Source organism: Rattus norvegicus, chromosome 9, assembly GCF_036323735.1.
Source record: "Rattus norvegicus strain BN/NHsdMcwi chromosome 9, GRCr8, whole genome shotgun sequence".
NCBI lineage: Eukaryota > Metazoa > Chordata > Mammalia > Rodentia > Muridae > Rattus > Rattus norvegicus.
The window spans coordinates 25,373,283-25,394,186 of NC_086027.1; the positions used below are offsets into that span (position 1 = coordinate 25,373,283).

Sequence of the window (20,904 nt, forward strand, 5' to 3'; positions counted from 1 at the left end):
GCCCATATTACCCAAGAGCTTGGCAGAAACACAGGATGCAGGCTGCCCTTTCCCCAGAAACCCTGAGAGTCTGCCTTTGAGCAAGGCATCCAGGTGTCTCATTTGCACATTAGAAGGGCAGACAGGAGGCCTCAGAGGGTGCAGTTCTAACCAGCTCCCCTTAGCTGTTCTTGTCCCTGCTGACAGGAACGGAAATTCTCTACAGATAGTTTTCTTAGTGTGGTCCAAAAACCTGCAAGGGCTTCATTTTGAATTTCCCCACAAACCTCTCCAATCAGATTGTGGGAATCGGGCCTTTTTAAAGAGAACAGGCTGCTCACTCCCGGGTGACTTATTTACATGAAATGTCTGCCCAACTCCTCTCCTTGAAGCAGTCTCCCCTTGTAAAGCAGCCCTATCTAATTAAGCCTAGTCTAAAGTAGCCCATAGGAACTACATTACTCTCTGAAGAAAACGAAATAGTCTTGTTACGGTTAAAGAAGCTCTGTTTTATGCTAGGCGTCCATTTCCAAACCTACCAGTCATCTGTCTCTAACTCCAGTCCCTGGACGATGAATTCCCAGTAACCCTGACTCAGTGACCCCCCTCCATACTACATACGCTTGCTATGACTAACTCTTTTTTCTTGCTTCTGTAACTTGCTTACGCAGTTACCCAAAAATTGTTTTGAGTTGTCCAAACACTTAATTTGTCAGGACCAAACCGTTTTTACTTGCTTGCACAGATATTGAAGGTCTTTGTGTGGTTTTTCCCCTTTTAAAGTCCTTCCCCATATCCCTTCTGCACACCAGTCTCGAAGTTGGGTCAGAGATTATTCATCCCGCTAGCAGCTGATCAACAATTTTTTTTTCCATTATAATTGGATCAAGTCTGTGGTCTTTTCCCCAGGATCACAAACCCCTTAACAGCCTCCTCCTTAGTCCTTCAAACTTCTGAAGACAGTCCTTTTCCTGCCTGCATGACAGTCTTCTGACTTGGCTCTCCCAACAGTTGCTTCTGTATCTTATTCGTCTGGTTACCCTCCTGCCTCCTCCAGCCTCACACTGGCAGCCTTCCCATTCAGCTGTCTATACTCCTCAGAGGAAGAAGCCCAGACAAGAGAAGACATCTCTGTGGTACAAATGGGGTTGTCATTAGCTTTTATCAGAAAGTGGCATGTTTTAGTATCTTATATTATTTGTTGTTTTGTTTCAGTTGTTTTATTATTATTATTTTTTTGACCAGCATCTCATGCGTCCCAGCTGGCTCCAACTTGCTATATATCCAAAGATGACTTTGAACTTCTTATCCTTCCTGCTTTCACCTCTGGAGTGACAGGATCTGGAGATGTGCAACATCACACCCAGTTTCTGCAGTGCTGTTAATCAAACCTCAAGGCTTCATGCATACAAGGCAAGGGCTATACCAAATGAACTACAACCCCAATCACTGTATGGCTGTTCTGAGACAGGATCTTCCTATGTAGCCCAGGCTAACCTTGAATTCCTCCTCCTCCTCTTCCTCCTCCTCCTCTTCTTCTTCTTCCTCCTCCTTCTCTCTCTCTCTCTCTCTCTCTCTCTCTCTCTCTCTGCGCGTAGGGGTGTGTGCCCTTGTACACGTATGTGCACGCACATGCAGAGACTGCCGTTGGATATTGAATGACTTCTTCGACCAGTCTACACCTTATTTTTTTGAGATGGAGTGACTTAGCTGAACCTGGTGCTTTCCAATTCAGTTAGGCAGGCAAGCCAGCAAGCCCCAGGGATCCTCCTGTCTCTGCCCAACGCTGAGATTGTAGGTGTGCTCCAAAAAGCCCTGTACTTTACCATATCAGGTATCCAAACTCGGGTTCTCAGGGTTGTGTGGCAAATGGTTTACTGACTCCACCCTCTCCCTAGGCTGACCCTAAGGCCTTGGTCTTCCAGCCTGCAACTGAGTGCCGGGTTCCAGGGATGTGCCATCACACGTGACTCTGGGTACTTTAAGGAAGCAGCTGATGGGGCATTGTCTTCCGGAAAAGCTACACGTCATGTGATCACAGTATAATGCTGATGTTTGGTTCTCATGCCTACATCTGCTTACGTTAACTTGCATTTAAACTTTACTCACGACCTAGACGGATTTCACTGCCACGTTTCTCCCTAGTGTTTCAGCTGGTAATGGACTTCTGGCTACTGGTCTCAAAGAGAATGAACGGTCTTAGATTAAGGCCACTCCCTCTACCCTTCTCCCCCAAACACACACAACACAAATTCAAGCCTAACCTTTTAAACTTCTCAGTGAGGTCTTTAACACATCCCTTGGTGTTGTGCTTCGGATATTAAGTGTCCTCACAAAGGCTCATCTACTGCAGGTTTTATGAGGTAGGGGATCCTAGCAAAAAGAAGGTCACTGGACCCTTGCCACTGAAGAGCTATCCTGTCCCAAGACTCTACCTGTATCTCTCTGTGTGTTGGCTAATACGAGGTAATCAACCTTCTGTTGTCATGTCTTCTCAGCAGGTTTTTGCCTTAGTATCAACCAAAAGCAGCAGAGCCAGCAGACTGTGGACTTAAAACCTCAGAAACCACGCACTAAGACAAATCTTTCTGCCCTTAAAGAGATTTTCCCTTTTCAGGTACTCTGTTCTAGTGTTAAGAAACTGTCTCATATTCTAAGCTTCACAAGCCTAATTTCATCTGTAAAATGGGCATAATAATAGGAACCTGTTTTATAAGACAAATATAAAGATCCAATAAAGTAATAAAGCTTTATGCTTTGCACTTTGTAAAATATGAAACCACAAATTTGGGTTATTAATAAAAACATTCCCGGGCTGGGGATTTAGCTCAGTGGTAGAGCGCTTACCTAGGAAGCGCAAGGCCCTGGGTTCGGTCCCCAGCTCCGAAAAAAAAGAACCAAAAAAAAAATTCCCAAATTACTAATAAGCTACAGACTTAACATACTAGTAATTAATGAATGGATTGCATTTCTCTGTCCTAAATCTTCAGACACGATGAAAACCTGACAAAATCTGTTTCCTCTGCCATCATCACTGACCCATTCCTGTTGTTTGTTCTTGTTTCTCTCTCTCTCTCTCTCTCTCTCTCTCTCTCTCTCTCTCTCTCTCTCTCTCTGACATATTTTTTTTTTTAATTAAGGGTAGCCATGGATGTCCTGGAACTCCCCAGGCTGGCTTCAAACTCAATATCCTCCTGCCTCTCTCTTCCAATAGATTAAAGGCATGTACTACCACTACCTGGCCTCAGAGTTCTTATTTTCCACCAACAAGAGGGAAGGGAAACTGGGGTGTTCTTCTTGAAAGCTGCCACAAGGAGAGGAATGAAACCAGAAGACACTCCCCAGTTGCTGACATGAGCGTCACAGTGCATACAGTATCCACTTCCAGGTTCTCACAGAAAGAGGAAGTTAAAATTGCTAGCGTCTAGTCATTGGAATTCTGCAGAGGCGGGGTCCTAAAGGAAACCAGCAGTGAACTTGAGAAATCCCACCAACACAAAACTACACCCGCCTCACTGCCGAGAAAGCCCTCTGGAGTTCGTCAGGGACACTGAGGTTTTAGCTAGAAGTCTGTGGAGGTGTGCAGATTGCCCCACAGGTAAAAAACATTACCTGGAGGAAATAAAAGCCTGTGGTTTAACTCGAAAGACTAGGAAAGGCTTGGCAGTTCTTATCAAAGCCCTGCGCACTGAACCTCCGGGTACCTCTCCAAAAGGGACTTGTGCTAATGTGTGTGATTTACAGATTGGGCAGGAGGAGGCTTTCAGAACACACATTCTTCCCCAAGAGAAGACCAGAGCTAGAACCTGAACAGAGGCAAAGGGGAAAGTTAAGTAGTAAACACACCAAAATCACGCAAGTAACAAACACCTAATATTTATTAATAAATTAGTATACTTGAAGGCATTTTTCTGATATCAGTTCCTCACCACTAAGCCCACCCACACAAAGGCAGTGGGCGTCTAGCTCTGCATTAGAGTCTGACAACTGAGCATCAGAGGACAGGTTGATAAATGAGAGAGCGTAGTTGCAAATTTATCGGACAGGAGTTCTTACAGCTGCAGCCATTTTTAACGAAAGTGGTTGGATGACAAAGGAAACCCAGCAAGGCCTTGAGGGCAGACTGGACCTATAGACTATGTGTATTGAGAGAGAGAGAGAGAGAGAGAGAGAGAGAGAGAGAGAGAGAGAGAGAGAGGGGAATAAAAAAAATAAGAAAAATATCTTTTAAAGCAAAGCTGGGCATAAAGTGGTTTTCCAAGGTGCAGCAAAGGTGTTCCTAAAAGATGAAGATCGAGTTCTTTGGTGGCCCAGGTGTCAAGCCACTGAAACAGCAAGTCCTGGGGACTTAAGGATTTCATTCTCCAGCCCAGAGCTTAGTAGCATTAAGGGGAGCACAAGTTACAAGCAGTGTACGATGTCCAGACGAAAACCATACAGCGAGCGATAGAGAGTGTGGTCAAGTTTCCGTCGTGAATATGAACTATAGAACAAGACATGAAAAAAGACAACTCAAAATCTAATAGAGTTACAGTCATCAACAGGGTCGTAGCCTCCCTCCGTCCTTAGAAACGCTCGTGAAGGACAAACAATACGACAGAGAGCAGTGATAATTAAAACAGACAAAGTAGGCGTTGATGTTGGCAGACTTATGTCTACTTAGAGAAGTCACAAGATGCCATTATGTTTTTTAAGAAGTTCAAAGTCTTGGAATCCAGCATATGGGAAAAGTCACACCGCGTCTATGTTAAGTTTTTAAAGTGCACAGAATAGTGTTGAAAATATATAAGAAGGCAAAAATGGAGAATATATGGAACTTAAAAAAAAAACTTTAGTGGTGGGCATTTTCGAACAGTTATACATTGAAAAGGCTTTATACATTCACTTTCAAGAAGAGAAAAGAAAGAAAGAAGGAAAGAAAGAAAGAAAGAAAGAAAGAGCCCCAAACTCAAGCACCAGCCATATACTCTGTTAAACACATACATACACGCACACACCAAAACACAAAAGTCAGAAAAGAAATGAAATCACTCTGCCAGTAGGCTGATTTCCTGAACGCAGTGCCCCGGTGTTCTACAATAGGTCAGGAAGATGGCTGTACACAGAGTCCAAGAGGGTCTGGCTGGCTTCTTGGCTCTTGACCCCAATGATCTCGAAGAGACGGTCCAGTTTGTCCTCAGCCTGGGGAATCTCTTCGATTACCCGCAGCTCTTCCGGATTCAGGATGTGCAGCATGTCGTCAAAGATGGGCTGCAAGTCACAGGGGTCCAGGCGGACCTGCCGCAACACTGTGTCCTTCTTTTCTGCAGGGAACAGGGGAAAGAGAAGGAAGGAGAGATGAGAGGGGTTGGAGGAGCAGTTGGGGAGCTGCCCGCACTCTGCGCCTAGCAGGTTTCCTCCAACGTGAGGGAGTGACCTGGTACATTTGAAACAATACAAGCCTCTTTATTTGCACGGCACAGAAGAATGGAAAGCAGGAGTTTCGGGGATGCGGTGGCCCAATTATGCAATCCCAGCACTTAGGGGTAGAGGGCAGGAGTACCAGGAGTTCAAAACCACCTTCCAGCCTGGGCTACATGAGACCGCAGCTCATAAAACAAAAACACCAATAGAAAAAAGATCTGCTTAATAGAAGTGGAAGGAGAAACTACTTGAATGGATTCTCTTGATTTTATTTTCATGTTAAAATGATGCGTTTATTATGTATTTGTGTGTGCACATGAATGTAGATAGGTTCGATGCCAGAGGTATCAGAACTGGGGTTACAGGTGCCTGGAAGCCACCCAATGTGGGTTCTGAGAACCAGGTCCTCTGCAAGATCAATCTGTGTTCTTAACCTCTGAGCTATCTCTACAGTTCACTAGAATGGAGTCTCAAAGTGTTAATAATATGACATTTGCCATGTCTTTATTGGCTTCTAAATCCTTCTGAAACTCAGAAGAGCTGCCACACTTAGGAACAAAAATACCAAGCCAATGCACTCTGCTTCTCTCTACTTATATAGCTGCATTGTAATACTTAATATATTATATATTTTTAATGTATATTATTTTATATTAATATATATTTTAAAGGTCTTTACATTTTTGTGTATATGTGTTTGTGCCTGAGTGAGTTTGTGTGCATCGTATATGCCAGCCATGTCTAAGGAGACCAGAAGAGGCTGCCAGATCCTCTGGAGTCATAGGTGGTTTGTAAGCCATCTTGTGGGTAGTGGGAACTGAAAGCAGGTCCTCTGTAATAGCAGCAAGAGCTCTTAATCCCTGCGTGCGTCTCCAGCCCTGATAATGCAGTGCTTCAAAAGCAAAGCACTGGAGGACTAAAGGCCCTTGAAATGAGAAAATGGTTTTCCTTGGGTCACACTCTGCAGTGACAAAGAGCAACTTCTATTAAAATCACCAATACATCAAATTTACCATCACAGAAATTACAATAGAAATATCTTACATGGAATGAATTGCCCTAAATGTGTAAAGTCTATGAAACATGAAGGATCTTAAAAGTGAAATGTAGACTAAATCTGTAATACTCTTCACTGAGATGTAATTGAGTTGCCTAAAAACCAGGAAACGTCAGACAAAACCCTGTCGTTAGTACTATGTGTAATCAAACTTACTACCTTCCTATCAAGGCTGTGTGAGGTGGCCCACTTAGAATCCCAGCATTCAGGAGAGGCAGAGGCAGGAGGATGACAGAAAATTCCAGGCCAACCTGGTGTACATAATTCCCAGACTAGCCAGGAATACATTAGAAGACCCGGACTCAAAGCAAAGCCGACATACTATTTACCAATTTATAATTATTTGAATTTATGTCTTTTAATAATTTATGTATTTCAGGCTTTTCTCAAACTCCCTATGTACTGCGGATGACTGAGTTTTTCTTTGATTTTTTTTTTTTTATTTTTTCTTTTTGAGACAATCTCATTATATAGCCCCAGGCTGGCCTTGAACTCACAGAGATCTGCCTGCCTCTTTTTTGCGGGGTGCTGGGGTTAAAGGAGTCTACCATCACACGCAGCTGACTTTGAATTTCCTATTTTCTCAGGCGCTAAGATACCAACTGAGTGCCACCACTCCCTGTTTTGGTGTCCGCTGGGCTTCATGCTTGCTAGGCAAGCACCTTATCAACTGAGTGCTAACCTCCCACTCCACTATGTTGAAAATATGTGCAATTTGCCTAGAGTGAATCTTGGGATCAATTCTAAACACTAAGACTACTTCTGACTCCCCAGACGGGTTAGACTCTGCATCCTTGGACTTAGCAAGTACCGTAAAGAGTTCCCAAATCAGCTACACTGTCCTTTATCAGATGTGCCCTGAAGCACACGTTTGATAGCATCCCAAGGATAGAAGCTAATGGGCATGTCTCAAAGCTGGCTCTGGTAGGACACAGTTGGAAAGACTCTTCCAGGCGTGTCCATGCTAGTGATGTGGCTCCCCGGAGGACACGTTTATCTTCCCGCGAACGTCATTCAATGGGGTCAGCGACAACGGGGCTGTGGGCGTGGCCAGGGGTGTGGGCGTGACCAGGGGTGTGGGCGTGGCCAGGGGTGTGGGTACCTTTGGTTATAAAGGAGCCATTCCTGCTCAGTGCTGAAGAGCCGCTGGACGTGGAGTCACAACGCAGAAGGGGCTCCGACTCGTCCACGAAGAAGCCCTTGTTCTTGTCCAGGGGTGAGGGCTCCACTGTCAGGAGAGTGGAATTCTCAAGTTTCACGTTAGGACTGGGAATGGGGCTCGGGCTAAGCGGACTGGGGCTCATGGGGAGAGCCAGTTTGTCGGTTTCCAACTGTGGAAAGAAAAGCAACTGTTATATAAAACAGAAATTATACAGAAGCAAAATGAAATCAAACCCTCCTCCCTTAACATTTTTTTTGATCTGTTTGATTTTTTTTTTTTGATTCTTATTTGTTGTGACATTATTAAACACATATACACTTTTATCGTCTTACTGTGTAACCCAAGCTAGCTTGGAACTCACAGAATTTCACCTGCTTCTGCCTCCTGAGTGCTCGGAATATAAGAGTGTGTACCATTACACCCTGTTCCGACACATTCGTAAACCCTTTCAGAGAACATGTGAAGCCAGGTATGGTGACAGACCAATTTGGGGTTTGAAGACAGCCTGAGCTAAGAAGATTTTTCTCTCAAAACAAGCAAACAAATAACAAGAACAACAACAAAAACCCATACGAGAGCAGACACTGTAGTATTAGAAGTTAGGAGACCAATAAGGCAGTGTATACCTGTAATCCCAGCTACTCTGTAAATGGCAACTTCAGCAACGTGACAAGGCGCCTCTCTAAAAATTATAAGGAAAAACTAAAGGAGCACATATATGCACTTATTTAGTTATTTTCCTTTTGGATGAGATAAAATGCTTTGATGGAAGCAACTTAAGGGAGAAAGGATTTACCCCAGCTCAGCTCACTGTTCAAGACACACGGTCCATCCTGCTGGGAGATTCACAACAGCGGGGGCTTCGGGGAGTTGGTCACGTGCCACCCAAAGTCAAGAAGCAGAGAGCACTGGACGCAAGAATTCTAATGCTGGCTTTCAGGATGCAATCCAGGCCCGTTGCCTTGGGAGTGGTCCTGCCTACAATTAAGCCAGGTCTCCAGGCAGCCCACCTATGAGTTCAGGGCTAGTCTGGAGGTTTTTCAGGCTGCCCCCTGTGATTTTGGTCCTGTTCTCCTTTGAAAGAAAGATAGATAAGAGAGAGAGAAAAGAGGGGAGGGTGGGTGGGAGGAAGCCAGAGTTCACACCAAGTCTATTTGATCTCTCCACTCTGCCCTTTCTTTTAAAGGTATGCTTCAGAATCACATCAGGCACTTATATCATCCTCTAGCCCATTGCCCTTATGCTTTTTCTGGCTTTCCAGGCATCATGGCTAACACGAATTGTCAAGTTGACAAGCTCTACGATCACCTAGCAGACAAACCTCTGGGGATGCTTGTAATGTGGAAAGGCTCACCCGAATTGTAGGAGCTATTGCACTGCTGACTGGAACACCAGGCCAAAGAAAATAGACCGTGGGGCTCGCGCAATGGCTCAGCAGTTAAGAACACTTGCTGCCCTTGCAGAACATCATAGTGCAGACCCTTGTATACACGAATGCCTACAAACCCCAGCTCCAGAGGATCCAATGCCCTCCTCTGGTCCTCACAGACACCCTCACACATGTGGTCTGCACATATGCACACATAGACATAAATTAAAATAAAACAAATACTTTTTAAAAGAAGCTGAGTGCTAACGCCTATTTCTGTTTCCTTACTAGATATGTGGTGTGAGCAGCTGCCTCAGGGTCTTGAGGCCATTACTGGACTGAATCTTCTTGAACCGTAAAAGGATCTTGTATCGTTTCTTGCTGGGTACTTGGTCACAACAATGAGAAACCAAACAACTAACACACCCAGCATGGAGGAGCATGCAGGAAGCAGATGGCCAGTCGCACAGCTGAGAAGACCTCATCCACTCTCCTGAAGCTATTGGTGACCACCTTGAGAGCGCCCATCATTCTCTCTAGCCCATCACGGGAGAGGCTGTCAACCTCTCCAGGCCAAATGTTGACTCCGGTTTTAAATGATCACGTGACAAAGTCACATAAGACACGAAGCCGACATGCCTACCTCTTTGGCAACTCTTAATGACAGACATTTTTGCAAGTGATCGGAGAGCTGCAAAGGCCACCGATTCCTGCATGATGCTGACATTCTAGCTGGAGGTTGCCGTAAATCACCACCACAGCTGGCTGGGAGTCCACAGTAGATTCCAGAACTGGTTAACATGCATCCCCAGAGACTCTTCTGATCTCCAGATAAGAATTATGCATATGCTTTGAGTTTCAATTCAACAGCCCCTGGCCTGGGGCATATTGAATTAAATGCCCTGCAAACTCATGCTTTCACGCTAACATCCTCCTTTGTGCCCCCTCCCAGTTGACAAAGAACGCTTGTCTCCATTCTGGTTCTCAGGGACATTACTCTGGTTGACATGCTCCATCAATATAGCACACTGTTCTTGGGAGAGAAAGAAAAAAAAAAAGCTTCCAACCCACGGACTCATGCCAACAAAGAAGTCCCACCCACAAATTCATGCCAACAAAGAAGTCCCACCCACCTATTTCCTGTGCTCGTTTAAAACTTTCTATCTTGATTTTCCCAGCAACTTTGCTAGAAGTTGGGACGTAAGTACCAGATTTCCAGCATAATTGCACAAGTGTTGAGCCAATGCTCCTGTAGTTAAAGTCAGGTGACTATGAAAGTGCCCCGGTGAGTGTCTCAGCAGTGGGAGCTACCTAGTTAGTATGGCTAAAGGCAGAGTCCACGTGGCAAGCATCCTTCTAAAGATCGACTCTCTGGCTTTGGGTGCCTGCCTAGCTGCATTCTGAACCTATCTGAAGGTTACTTGCATTTTCCATGTAAGCTCATAAAAATGTCTTTCCTCCTCTTACCTAATATTTTCAACAGCTCCCAGAGCTGCTTTGCAACCCTGTATCAGGTATTGTGTCTCCTGGAATATCTCTGACAGTAAACTAGACCATCAGACTCTGTGGAATAAAAGAACTGCTCTACTAATTATGAAAGTTCATGACTTGGTGTTTTGAGTTTATAGCAATAAAAACCATCAATATTAGGATGACAATGTTATTTAAAAGAGAAGATACTTGTATTTGTTTGTTTGTGGTTTGCTTGTAAGACACAATCTCTACACAGCCAAGGATGACCTTGAACTCCTGACCCTCTTGAGTCTACATTCTGTATTATGCAGTGATGGGGTATCGAACCTATGGCCCTGTGCATATTAGACAACCACTCTGCCAGCCAGAGAAGACATCAGAACAAGAAAGCCAGATTTTCTCAGCAGAGAGTCTCATCTTCCTTAAAAAAATGCACAAACTCTGTAAAAATAATCACAAAATACAGTAACTTAATTTATCCTGTAAGCATCTTTGAGCTGTCCAAATTCTCTGTGGGGGCATATTAATTTTCAAATACAAAACCAAAGCGTGTTATTTTTAAAAAGCACCCCCACTGATAAGTATATTTCCCTTCTGCTAATTTGGAGCTGTTGTGGCTGTGGTAACTTGTATTTATATTGGGCTAGAGAACAAGACTGCTGGAAGCGTGTCTCTGCAGCTCAGACCCTCTGTGCTTTTGTGAAGTGCTCACGGACCCAGACTGCTCAAACAACCCAGCTTACAGAAGAGAGGAGCATTCTAAGACCCAGAAGAAAGGACTCAGGGAAAACTCGTCCAGAAAAGAAACGAATCCACCAGATGCTGTTGCACCTCCAGAAAGACGAGAAACCCGTGGTTCTTTTTGCTTGAAGGCTGTGAGAGGAGAGGAGCATGAGCCAATGAGAGAAAGAAGGGAGAGCCAAAGCGACAACTGGAAAGAGGAGGAACAGGGCAAAGGGAAGAAAGGCTCCCTAGGCAGCCCAAACCATTAACAGTTCTATTGAGTGCATTTCCAGAACATACTATTTTCTTTGGCCCAACAAGTCCTTGGAGCTCTCCCTGATTAGTCTCCAAACAGGTACACTTAGTACTTCCGGATGCTTATTAATCCAATGTGACAGGGAGGGTAGATAAACAGCCACCCTTACTTTACAGCTGAGTCAGCCCTCTAGCCCCATGGCTGTTGTGATTTCCTTTCAGAATATCAGGATCATGGCAGACAAAGAGTCATCTAAACGAATTGGATAAACACAGCAGAGTCTGGGGTCTGAGTACCCTCTGGGCTCTGGGGATGCTGACAGTGTATCTAAGCTACACTGGAACATGGCGGCCATCTTCTTGTCCCATTTCTATTGGGTCCTTGTCAATCCTCCCAGTTCCAAGCCAAAGGGCCCATTCTGAGTCCTCAACTCAACTAGAAACCTCCACTGCTATTAGGATGCTGGAAAATCATGGCTAGCCTTTCCAGAGAAGGCAAACTGGGACGGTGCAGTGTTTCTTGGCTTCCGGGGTGGTGAGCCATGGACATCTTTTGAGAAGTGTGGTGTTGAAGACAAGCAAGCTTTTGACTTGTCTGCTTTGCAACCTGGCAGTAGCCCTGAGTGTCCTTTGCTCCTGTCCTAACCTCCCTAGGTAATTTCCTTACATTTAAATGCTCAAGAAATTAGATAAAATTAAAAGTCTCCAAAGTCCCAGAAAAATCACAAGTCTCCTGTACCAGCTGGGTGCTCTTAGAAAAACCACTTCCCTCGGCAGATCCGCTCCCATATTTATTTCTAAACTAAAAAGCAGAGGTTAGGTCACCTCTAAATTGCTTCCATCCCAAATGTTTTACACACTGCTTGTTTTATTATTGCCATTTCATTCTTTGAAGCACACACACACACACACACACACACACATACACACACACACATACACACACACACACACACACACACACACAAAACCAAATCCTTTATCCCTCTTTGCCAAGTTATCTCCAATTAGTTCATTTAACTAAGGTTTACCAGAGATATTGTCAGTTACCACACAATTATAATCTCCCTGTGGTTGCACAATCTGTGTTCACAAAACAAATTAACGACTTTGATTCATCCCTGATCCGCTGAAGTGAAATATTAATTATGTAGCCTGGAAGCTCCTTGCCAGCCTGTTAAAATGGCTCGACTTAACCCCTTAGCCCTTGGCATTCCCCAGATGGATATCACCATGCTCTCTTCCCTAGGACATAGCCACGGATGCCTAGTGAACTGTAAGGAACTTCCTGATCCACAAAAGCCACCCATTCCACTGAAGGGCCTGTCAATATATCCTCTCCTTTAACACCATGAAGGAAGGGAAGTTTTCAGCTTGCTTGTGCAAAAAAAAATAAAATAAAATAAATGCCATTTTATTAATGGTTTCAAGAGCACCCTTTGCTAATCCCAACTGAAATTAATTGCTATTCCATGAATTGAACAGCTTGCCACTTAGATCCCATAAATAAGAAGGGACTTTAAGTCATAACCAGGGCTCGGGTTGTAGCTCTCAGTTGGTAGTGTACTCACGTGTCTAGCATGCACCAAGTCCCTGAGTTCCACACACAGCACCAGAAAAACTGGGCATGGTGGCACATACTGCCAGGTGGAGGCAGGAGGGTCAGTAGTTCAAGGGCAAGCTTAAGGAGAGCCTGGACTAAAAGACCCTATCTTTGAAAAGAGTAGGAGAGGGCTAGAGAGATGGTTCGGCGCTGACTGCTATTCCAGAGGTCCTGAGTTCAAATCCCAGCAACCACATGGTGGCTCACAACCATCTGTAATGAGATCGGATTATGAGACACTCTTTCAGTGTGTCTGAAAAGAGTAGGAGATGGGGAAGAAGAAAAGCTGGCAGTCACAGAATGCCACGATGGTTCTGTCCAAGCTGTCTGGAATCCACTGCTGAGGAATGAGAACCCCACAGCGCTTACGGAGGCTGAACCCCGTAAACTCATCATAAGCAGTACACAAGCACAAGAAGCTGGCCTCTGGGCAGTGGAAGGGTTGCTCGGCAGGGGCTAGCAGGGCACACAGCTTGGTGGTCCTACCCTCCAGCTTCACAGAGGCCCTAGGATAGAAGGGTGAATGAGAGAGTCTGTAAATACCACATACTTGGGCTGAGACCAAAAATTTGTTTTCTGTTTGAAAGTAGTTCAGACCCCAGCAGACCAGTGATGGACCAGTTAAGAAAAACAAATAGAAATTTCCACTGAAGATTTATCTCGAGGGAATTACGGCCATAAATGAGTATAAATGACAACCAGGTGGGGGAGTGTGATGTTATCTCAAGCCTGTTTCTTCCCCCCCTTCCCCCGCCTTCCCAGCTGTGCAAATAATGAATATGAAATTAGATTTCAGGCCATCTGCGGGTCCGTATGGGAATTTCAGTTTGAGCCCTATCTTTCTTGCCAGGTCAGCATGTTGTAATACCTGATTCTATCGAATCCACTTAAGTTAGACAGCAAGAACTCAGATGATACGGCAATAAAGGAGTTAAATCTGGGGCTGGAGAGATGGCTCAGTGGGTGAAGTGCACTTGTTGCTCTTGCTAGAGGACCGGAGTTCGATTCCCAGCACCCAGATGATGGCTTACAACCTTCTGTTCATCCAGTTTCCGGTGATTCCCTACTTTTTTCTGACCTCCACAGGACCGAGGTACGCTTGCAGAGCTCTTACTCAAATGCAGATAAAAAACCATGCGCACACATGGAGTTTAAAAAGGAATTTAAGTCTATGTGCGCCCTGGATCTCAGATAAGCCAGATCATAAACCTTTTGTCTGAATCTACTTCATTCCCAAGTTCACAGACTGAAGAATGCCCCGTACAATGATTTCTTAACAATCATTGATAAAAAGAAAAAAAAGTGATGCATTTGAAAGAGGGCAAGAAAGGGTATATGGGAAGGTTTGGAGGGAGGAAGGGGACGGGAGAAATGATGTAATATCATCCAAAAGAAAGAAAGAAAGAAAGAAAGAAAGAAAGAAAGAAAGAAAGAAAGAAAGAGAAAAACCACATTGCAACAACAATGCCAAGCAACCAGAGCTTCCAGGGACTAAGCCACTACCCAAAGACTATACATGGACTGACCCTGGACTCTGACCTCATAGGTAGCAATGCATATCCTAGTAAGAGCACCAGTGGAAGGGGAAGCCCTGGGTCCTGTCAAGACTGAACCCCCAGTGAACGTGATTGTTGGGGGGAGGGCGGCAATGGGGGGAGGATGGGGAGGGGAACACTCATAAAGAAGGGGAGGGGGAGGGATTAGGGGGATGTTGGCCCAGAAACCGGGAAAGGGAATAACACTCGAAATGTAAATAAGAAATACTTAAGTTAATAAAAAAAAAAGACTTGTAAAAAAAAAAAAACATTGCCTTCATTAAAAGGATAAATTTTAAATCCTTTAAATTTTAAATGAGAGACAATTTTTAAAAACACTTCTATTATTTCTCTCTCTCTCTCTCTCTCTCTCTCTCTCTCTCTCTCTCCCCCTCTGTGTGTGTGTGTGTGTGTGTGTGTGTGTGTGTGTGTGTGTGTGTGTGTGTAGCTGACGTTACAGACAGTTGTGAGCTGCCTGATGTTGGTACTAGGACTCAGACTGATGTTCTGCTAAAACAAATGCTCTCTGAACCATGGGCCACCTCTCCAGTCCTAGCACTGACTTTTAAATAATCCTTCTGATGTGTGAGTTCTTATTGTGCCCAACTCAGAACAAGGGGTCCTGCCTAAAAGAAACCAAATTCACCGAACTTTTTTTTTTTTTTGAAACAGGGTTTCTCTGTATATCTCTGGCTGTCTTGGAACTTGCTCTGTAGACCAGGCTGGCCTCGAACTCAGAGATCTCCCTGCCTCTGCTGGGGTTAAAGGTGAGCGAGTGCCACAGCTACCACCTCCCAGGATCTTTTTTTTTTTTTTTAAACCAAAAGCACAGATGGAAATGTCCTGATGCTTCAGGAAAAGGTGGTCAGCTGTTTGATATTTGGAGACACAGACACTGGACAATGTATTGGAAATAGCCCCATAAACAGAGATAAAGCAAGAATGTTGAAATACAAAGAATGCTTGACCAGCCGATTCTTTTCTCTTCGCCAACCTGGCCCACACCTCGGGAGACATGGGAGGAGGTGTGATTACTGCATAAGGAAGGAACCATACTCACTAACACTTTCAGTCTAAATCACCAATTAGCAGGCAAACAGCACAAGGCCCTCTACTGTCTAACTCTCCCTAGGGTCACTGAAGGTCATGGGATGGAGGTAGGAACTGAAGCCAAGAAGGACCTCCCTGGGAACTCCCGGGCCAAGCCGCAGAAGAAACATAGTCGAGTGAACAGGGAATCTGGGAGCCAAAGCAAAGCCCAGCGTGAACTTCTCCATCATGGAGAGAAACTCAATGCTAACCAGGTTAGCCCATGCCTGAAGCCACTGGGAAATTATGTGAAGAGTCACTTCCTTCCCACCCTGATTAATTGAGACCCAGACAAGCAGTTAGGGTTTTATTACAACTGAAGTCTTTCTGGAGCCTCTGCATACGTTAGCCACGGATTAACTAGCCATGATAGATCGCATCTTAAAACCCCTGATTCCAAATCAAGGTAGTTACTGTAATGGCGCATCTCTAAGGCATCCATGAGCTCTGGCCATTCATTCCTGAGAGTCAGTTTCAAAAAAAGGGAGCCCAGAGACGAGCTCTGTCCAAGTGTGAACTGTCAATCTTTGCCCGGAGCAAAAGAACTCTTCATTTCCCGGGTGCGCAGATGGAAAACTGCGGGAAGCCACAAGACGCGCTTCAAATGCAGCCAAAGCTGGTTCGAACCAGTTGGCTCCAGAGGGCGGGAGAGAGTGCCCCGCCCAGCTGCCGGGGCGGGTGTCTGCAAGCTGTCCAGGCTGCTGACAGCAGTGATACTGCCTTTGCAGCCCCGAGCTGACTCACGGGCGAGCTTTCTCAAAAAAAAAAAAAAAAAAAAAAAAAAAAAAGGAAGTGGGGAGGAGAGTGAGCGGGCTTTCTTGGTTCTGAGCAGGAACCCACTCACGTCTTAGAATATTATAGCCAAGATCAGCACCGTCAGGATCCAGGAAGGTCATGCTGTTTAGAAACCGGGGTTTCCCTCAGTGCAGTCTAGACAGTTTTAACCTCGAAAACACATTGCATAAACTTAAAAAAGCTTGCCCGAGGATCCAAAGAATGGAAAGCAATTTCACAGGAAATAATGCCTTGACGTAAAAAGTTTAGTCAGTCTATGTTAGTTTTTGTTTTGTTTTGTTTCTTGAAACAGCCTGTCTACACAGCCCTTGCTGTCCTAGACCACACTATGTAGACCGCACAGGACCAGGCAGGTCCTGAACTCAGAGATCTGGCTGCCTCTGCCTCTTGAGTGCTGGGATTAAAGGTGTATACCACTCTGCTTGGCCCAAGTAATTTTTTTAAAAAGATTTCTCCTTATGTTTTATTGTTTAAAACATATTACATCCATCCATCATCTATCTATCATTTATTTATTGTGTGTGTTTGGTGTGTATGCGTGCGTGTGTGTGTGCGTGTGTATGCTTGTATCTAACAGTGATCGTGGAGGTCAGAGGACACTTAGGTGAAGTTGGATCTCTCCTTCCACGTGTACGGATAGAACACAGGTAGCCAGGTTTGACAGCAGGTGCCTTTGCCTACTGAGGCACCTCAGAGGCCCTTAATTAGGTTTTTTTAAGCCTGACAGGTTAGATTAAATTAATATTGCTTAATACATTCATCGAATTTGTGCTGTTACACCCTCAACACACCTGGTTTCGGCCCCGGCAGTACACCGGCCACTCAAACTGCAAGGTTTCAGTCACTCAGGCCCCGTTCCCACAGAGGCTATCCAGGGTGTGACCAGTTTCCTGTGACTGTCTGTATGCACACAGCACCAATAAGCAGGGACAAACAGCCTCCACCCAGGCCGTGCTCGAGGTTAAGTGATAACTTCTCTGATAAGCGGGTAGACACTTACCTGCCCTGGCATTCAATGTGGCCTCTACTCTTGGGATAGCAGATACCACAGTCCGTGAGTATCCGAGGGTTTGTCTCTCTCAGGATGTGTAAGTGTGTGGAAGGGGAAAGATTTCTGAAAGCAGAAGAAGGCACGATGCCGTGCCCTTTCCTGTGCACCAATCTGAGGCTAAAGATGTTACAAGCCCTCAGTTCCTGTCTAATACCAGCTGACTCTCTTTTACTTACTTTCTACATTTTTTTTTTGAGGAAATTAATCCTGTGCTATAGACAATCTCCCCTAGCCGGGTTTAACTGATCAGGTTAGAATGTCGCACACTATGCATTTCAAAAGACTGCTTACGTACAACCTCTCTCTGGGGGAGGGGGAGAGGTCCTGGCGGATCTCACCGAAGTGTTTGCCAAGTGACCCAGGATTAGGCTTTGGAAAGACTTGTGTGCATCTTCTGTGTGCATTGTCATTTTCAGAAGCACCCCACCAAAGATGGGATTATAGATATACAATCCCCCCCACCCCTCCCCCCGTTTGTGGCAACGATTTACTTTAATGATAGGTGACTCCGCCCTTCCTGACTCACTCCTACTGGAGGTAAGAGGATGTTTTCCTGGTGACAAATTTTAAGAAGGAAATCAAAAGCGGTGTTTGTCTGTCCTTCAAGGAAAACGTTGAAATTAAAAGTGCTGCACAACGACGTGTGGTTTTCTCATGAGCTAGTGACTGGTTAGTGACATGGGGCACTGACAGACCAGGGGACAGGAACACTATGGAGAAGTCTGGCCAAGCTGGAAACGGTCAGATTTCTACTTCTAGGCCGTGTCTCAGTGTCAGTTATGGGGCTCAGCACATAAGGGACAGGGGATTAATGTTTACTAAATTAAGTGCCTGTGTAAAACTATCCTGCCCTTCCTTCACAACAGTGACAACAATAAAATAGTAAGAGTAGTGATAAAGTGTGTGTGTGTGTGTGTGTGTGTGTGTGTGTGTGTGACCATATAATGTTTTAAGACTCTTTCTGTGCCAGGTAGTGCATGCCTGTGAATCTCTGAGTTTGAGGCTAGCCTCATTTGCAGAGTTAATTCCAGGACAGCCAGGGCTACACAAAGAAACCCTGTCTGGCAAAATAAAAAACGTTCTAAATGTGGTAGATGGATTCTCAGCAGACGCTGGTCAACTCTCCCTTGCTTCGCAGTTTTTAGTTCATTATGCTAAAACAGTGGTTCTTAACCTTCCTAATGCCGTGAACCTTTAATAATAACATAATTTTATCATAAATTTAATCTTTATAGTTAATATTTCATGTATTACATTATATCGGTATTATAATTAATAACATTTATATTTAACATAATGTAACATTGTTTTACATTATTGATATATTGAGATATTAATATTGAATGTGCCATATAATAATAATAATATAATTCCTTATATTGTGGCGACCCCCAATCATAAAATTATATTTGTTACTACTTCATCACTATAATTTTGCTACTGTTATGAATCGTAATGTAAATATCTGATTCGCAGATGGTCTTAGGCGACCCTTGTGAATGAGTCATTCATTCAACACCACCAATGCGGATGTGACCCGCAGGTTGAGAACCACTGGCCTCAAAGAAAACAGAGGAGCCACTAAGATCCAGGTCACCGAGATCCACGTGAAGCACAGAACTGGGTACATGCATCCTTTTAGTTCAGAAGAGCTTTACGAAGCTCTCTGGAAGAAACTGAGGCACGGGGACAGGACTGGGCTTGCCCACATTCACACACGGAGAGGAGAAAACAAAATTCAACTCTGACCAGGAGAAAGCCCAAATCTGTCAGTCCCTATTATCTGTTATTGGAAGTTTGAAGGCCTGCATTTGCTGTGGAGGGGACATTCGAACCTCACTCTTGTGTCTTACTTACACGGACCAGTCTGAAGTTTCTGTAAAGTGTTAACTTTGCTACCAAGCCAAGTAAAACGGGACGTGAGAAAACACGAGTTGTTCGAGAAGGCCCTACCGCATGCAGGCAGGTGCGGCTGCCTACCGCCTACGACAGAGACAGCCAAAGTGCCATTCTGAGTGAAACCAGGATCTTGTCCTTTAAAACACACCAGCACGCCTCAGCTTTAGCGTCCTGGGCATGTCTAGACTAAGAATACCTCCCCATCCAATGCCGTAAGCTCTCACACACATTCCCAGTGGAACATCTGTTCGTGTCGGTGAATTTTAGTTACCGATCCTTCATCCTGGAGAGGGATGCTTTGGGAGGCAGGGACCACCTTTCTTCTTTGCCTAATTCTAGGCAAGCAGCTACTACATCGCAGGGCTGCGAGTAACTACAAAACTTTATAGAGCATCTTTGGTTCTTGTTTTGCTTGTTTGTTTGTTTGTTTGTTTGTTTGACAGATTCTTACTGTGTACCCTGGCTCAACTTTGTAGCCCAGGCTGGCCTCAAACTCTTGGCAATCCTGTTTCACCGTATTGGGCTGGTATTAGCCAGCTGCCATCTTCAGCTGATCCTTTGGGATATAGTAATAAGTGAAACAGCCTGAAAAGCACCAAATGTCTAAAGTCTATTCACACATATGGCTCCTTTGTGCCCTATCACCAGCAACATGAAACATACCTGAGCCTGAAGATGTCAGCAACTGCCCTCCTCTTACTACCCTGGACGTTCCCCAGAGCCCACAGTCATGCCCTGTGATCAAGTAACATATCCTTAAATGACCCTCTGTGCCATAGTGACACGGCAAAGAGCAGGGGCCAAATGCACGAATGTCTGGCTAAAGGTCTCAGGTCCTTAGGCCTCGGGACAATAGGTTCTATTTTCTAGAAAATCAACAACAACATAAAAACAAACCTTGCTTGAATCACCAAAAAGCCAACTGAAATGTACAGCTGGTATTTATCCCAGCTCGCTTTCACATTTCTGAACATTGCTAGTCCCAGTCAGACCCGCAGATACGGACAGCTGCTCTATCCTGCAGCCTGGCGGCAAAAAGCCAGGAGCTGGGCTACCTCAGCAGCCAGAGCAGCAATGGCCTCAGCAGAGAGAAGCCCACTCCTTCGCTAGCACTAGGGATTCTCCCAGCTGCTAGAGCAATGCCCGCCCGCCATCCAGTACCTAGCACAAAGGCTACTACACAATTCTGAGGGGAGGGACCAACCGAGGGAGGTTAAAGGAAAAGGCGAGAGACAACACAGGTGTGGCCGACCACTCCCATCCTGAGAGGGTTGTGTCTCCACTGTGGTTCTACAAAGGCAGAAAATTCCCTGAAGACAAGGAAACATTCAAGTAAAGAAGAACAAAATCTCCCGAGTTCCGCTGCGGTTAAATGACTGTGTAGACTTACCTACCTTATCTCACTGGGCAGAGAGCCACACTCACCTGCCCCTCACCCACACCACTCAAGGCAAGCAGCTGGTCAATGAAAACTCTAGTGCTTCTCTCTCACTTTCCTCCCTCTTCTTGTC

The 20,904-nt window shown here is 44.9% G+C and overlaps 1 protein-coding gene across 1 annotated transcript in view; it reads right to left on the bottom strand.

Annotated features, from left to right (window-relative positions):
* Positions 1–3,117: 3,117 nt before the first annotated feature.
* Tnfrsf21 (TNF receptor superfamily member 21) overlaps positions 3,118–20,904 on the bottom strand; it is a 74,924-nt gene continuing 57,137 nt past the window's right edge. Inside the window, exons 5-6 of the mRNA NM_001108207.1 lie at positions 7,542–7,770; positions 3,118–5,282 (exon numbers count right to left, since the gene is read on the bottom strand). Coding sequence (NP_001101677.1) covers positions 5,053–5,282; positions 7,542–7,770 — 459 coding nt within the window. The 3' untranslated portion in view covers positions 3,118–5,052. The remainder of the gene's footprint in view (positions 5,283–7,541; positions 7,771–20,904) is intronic.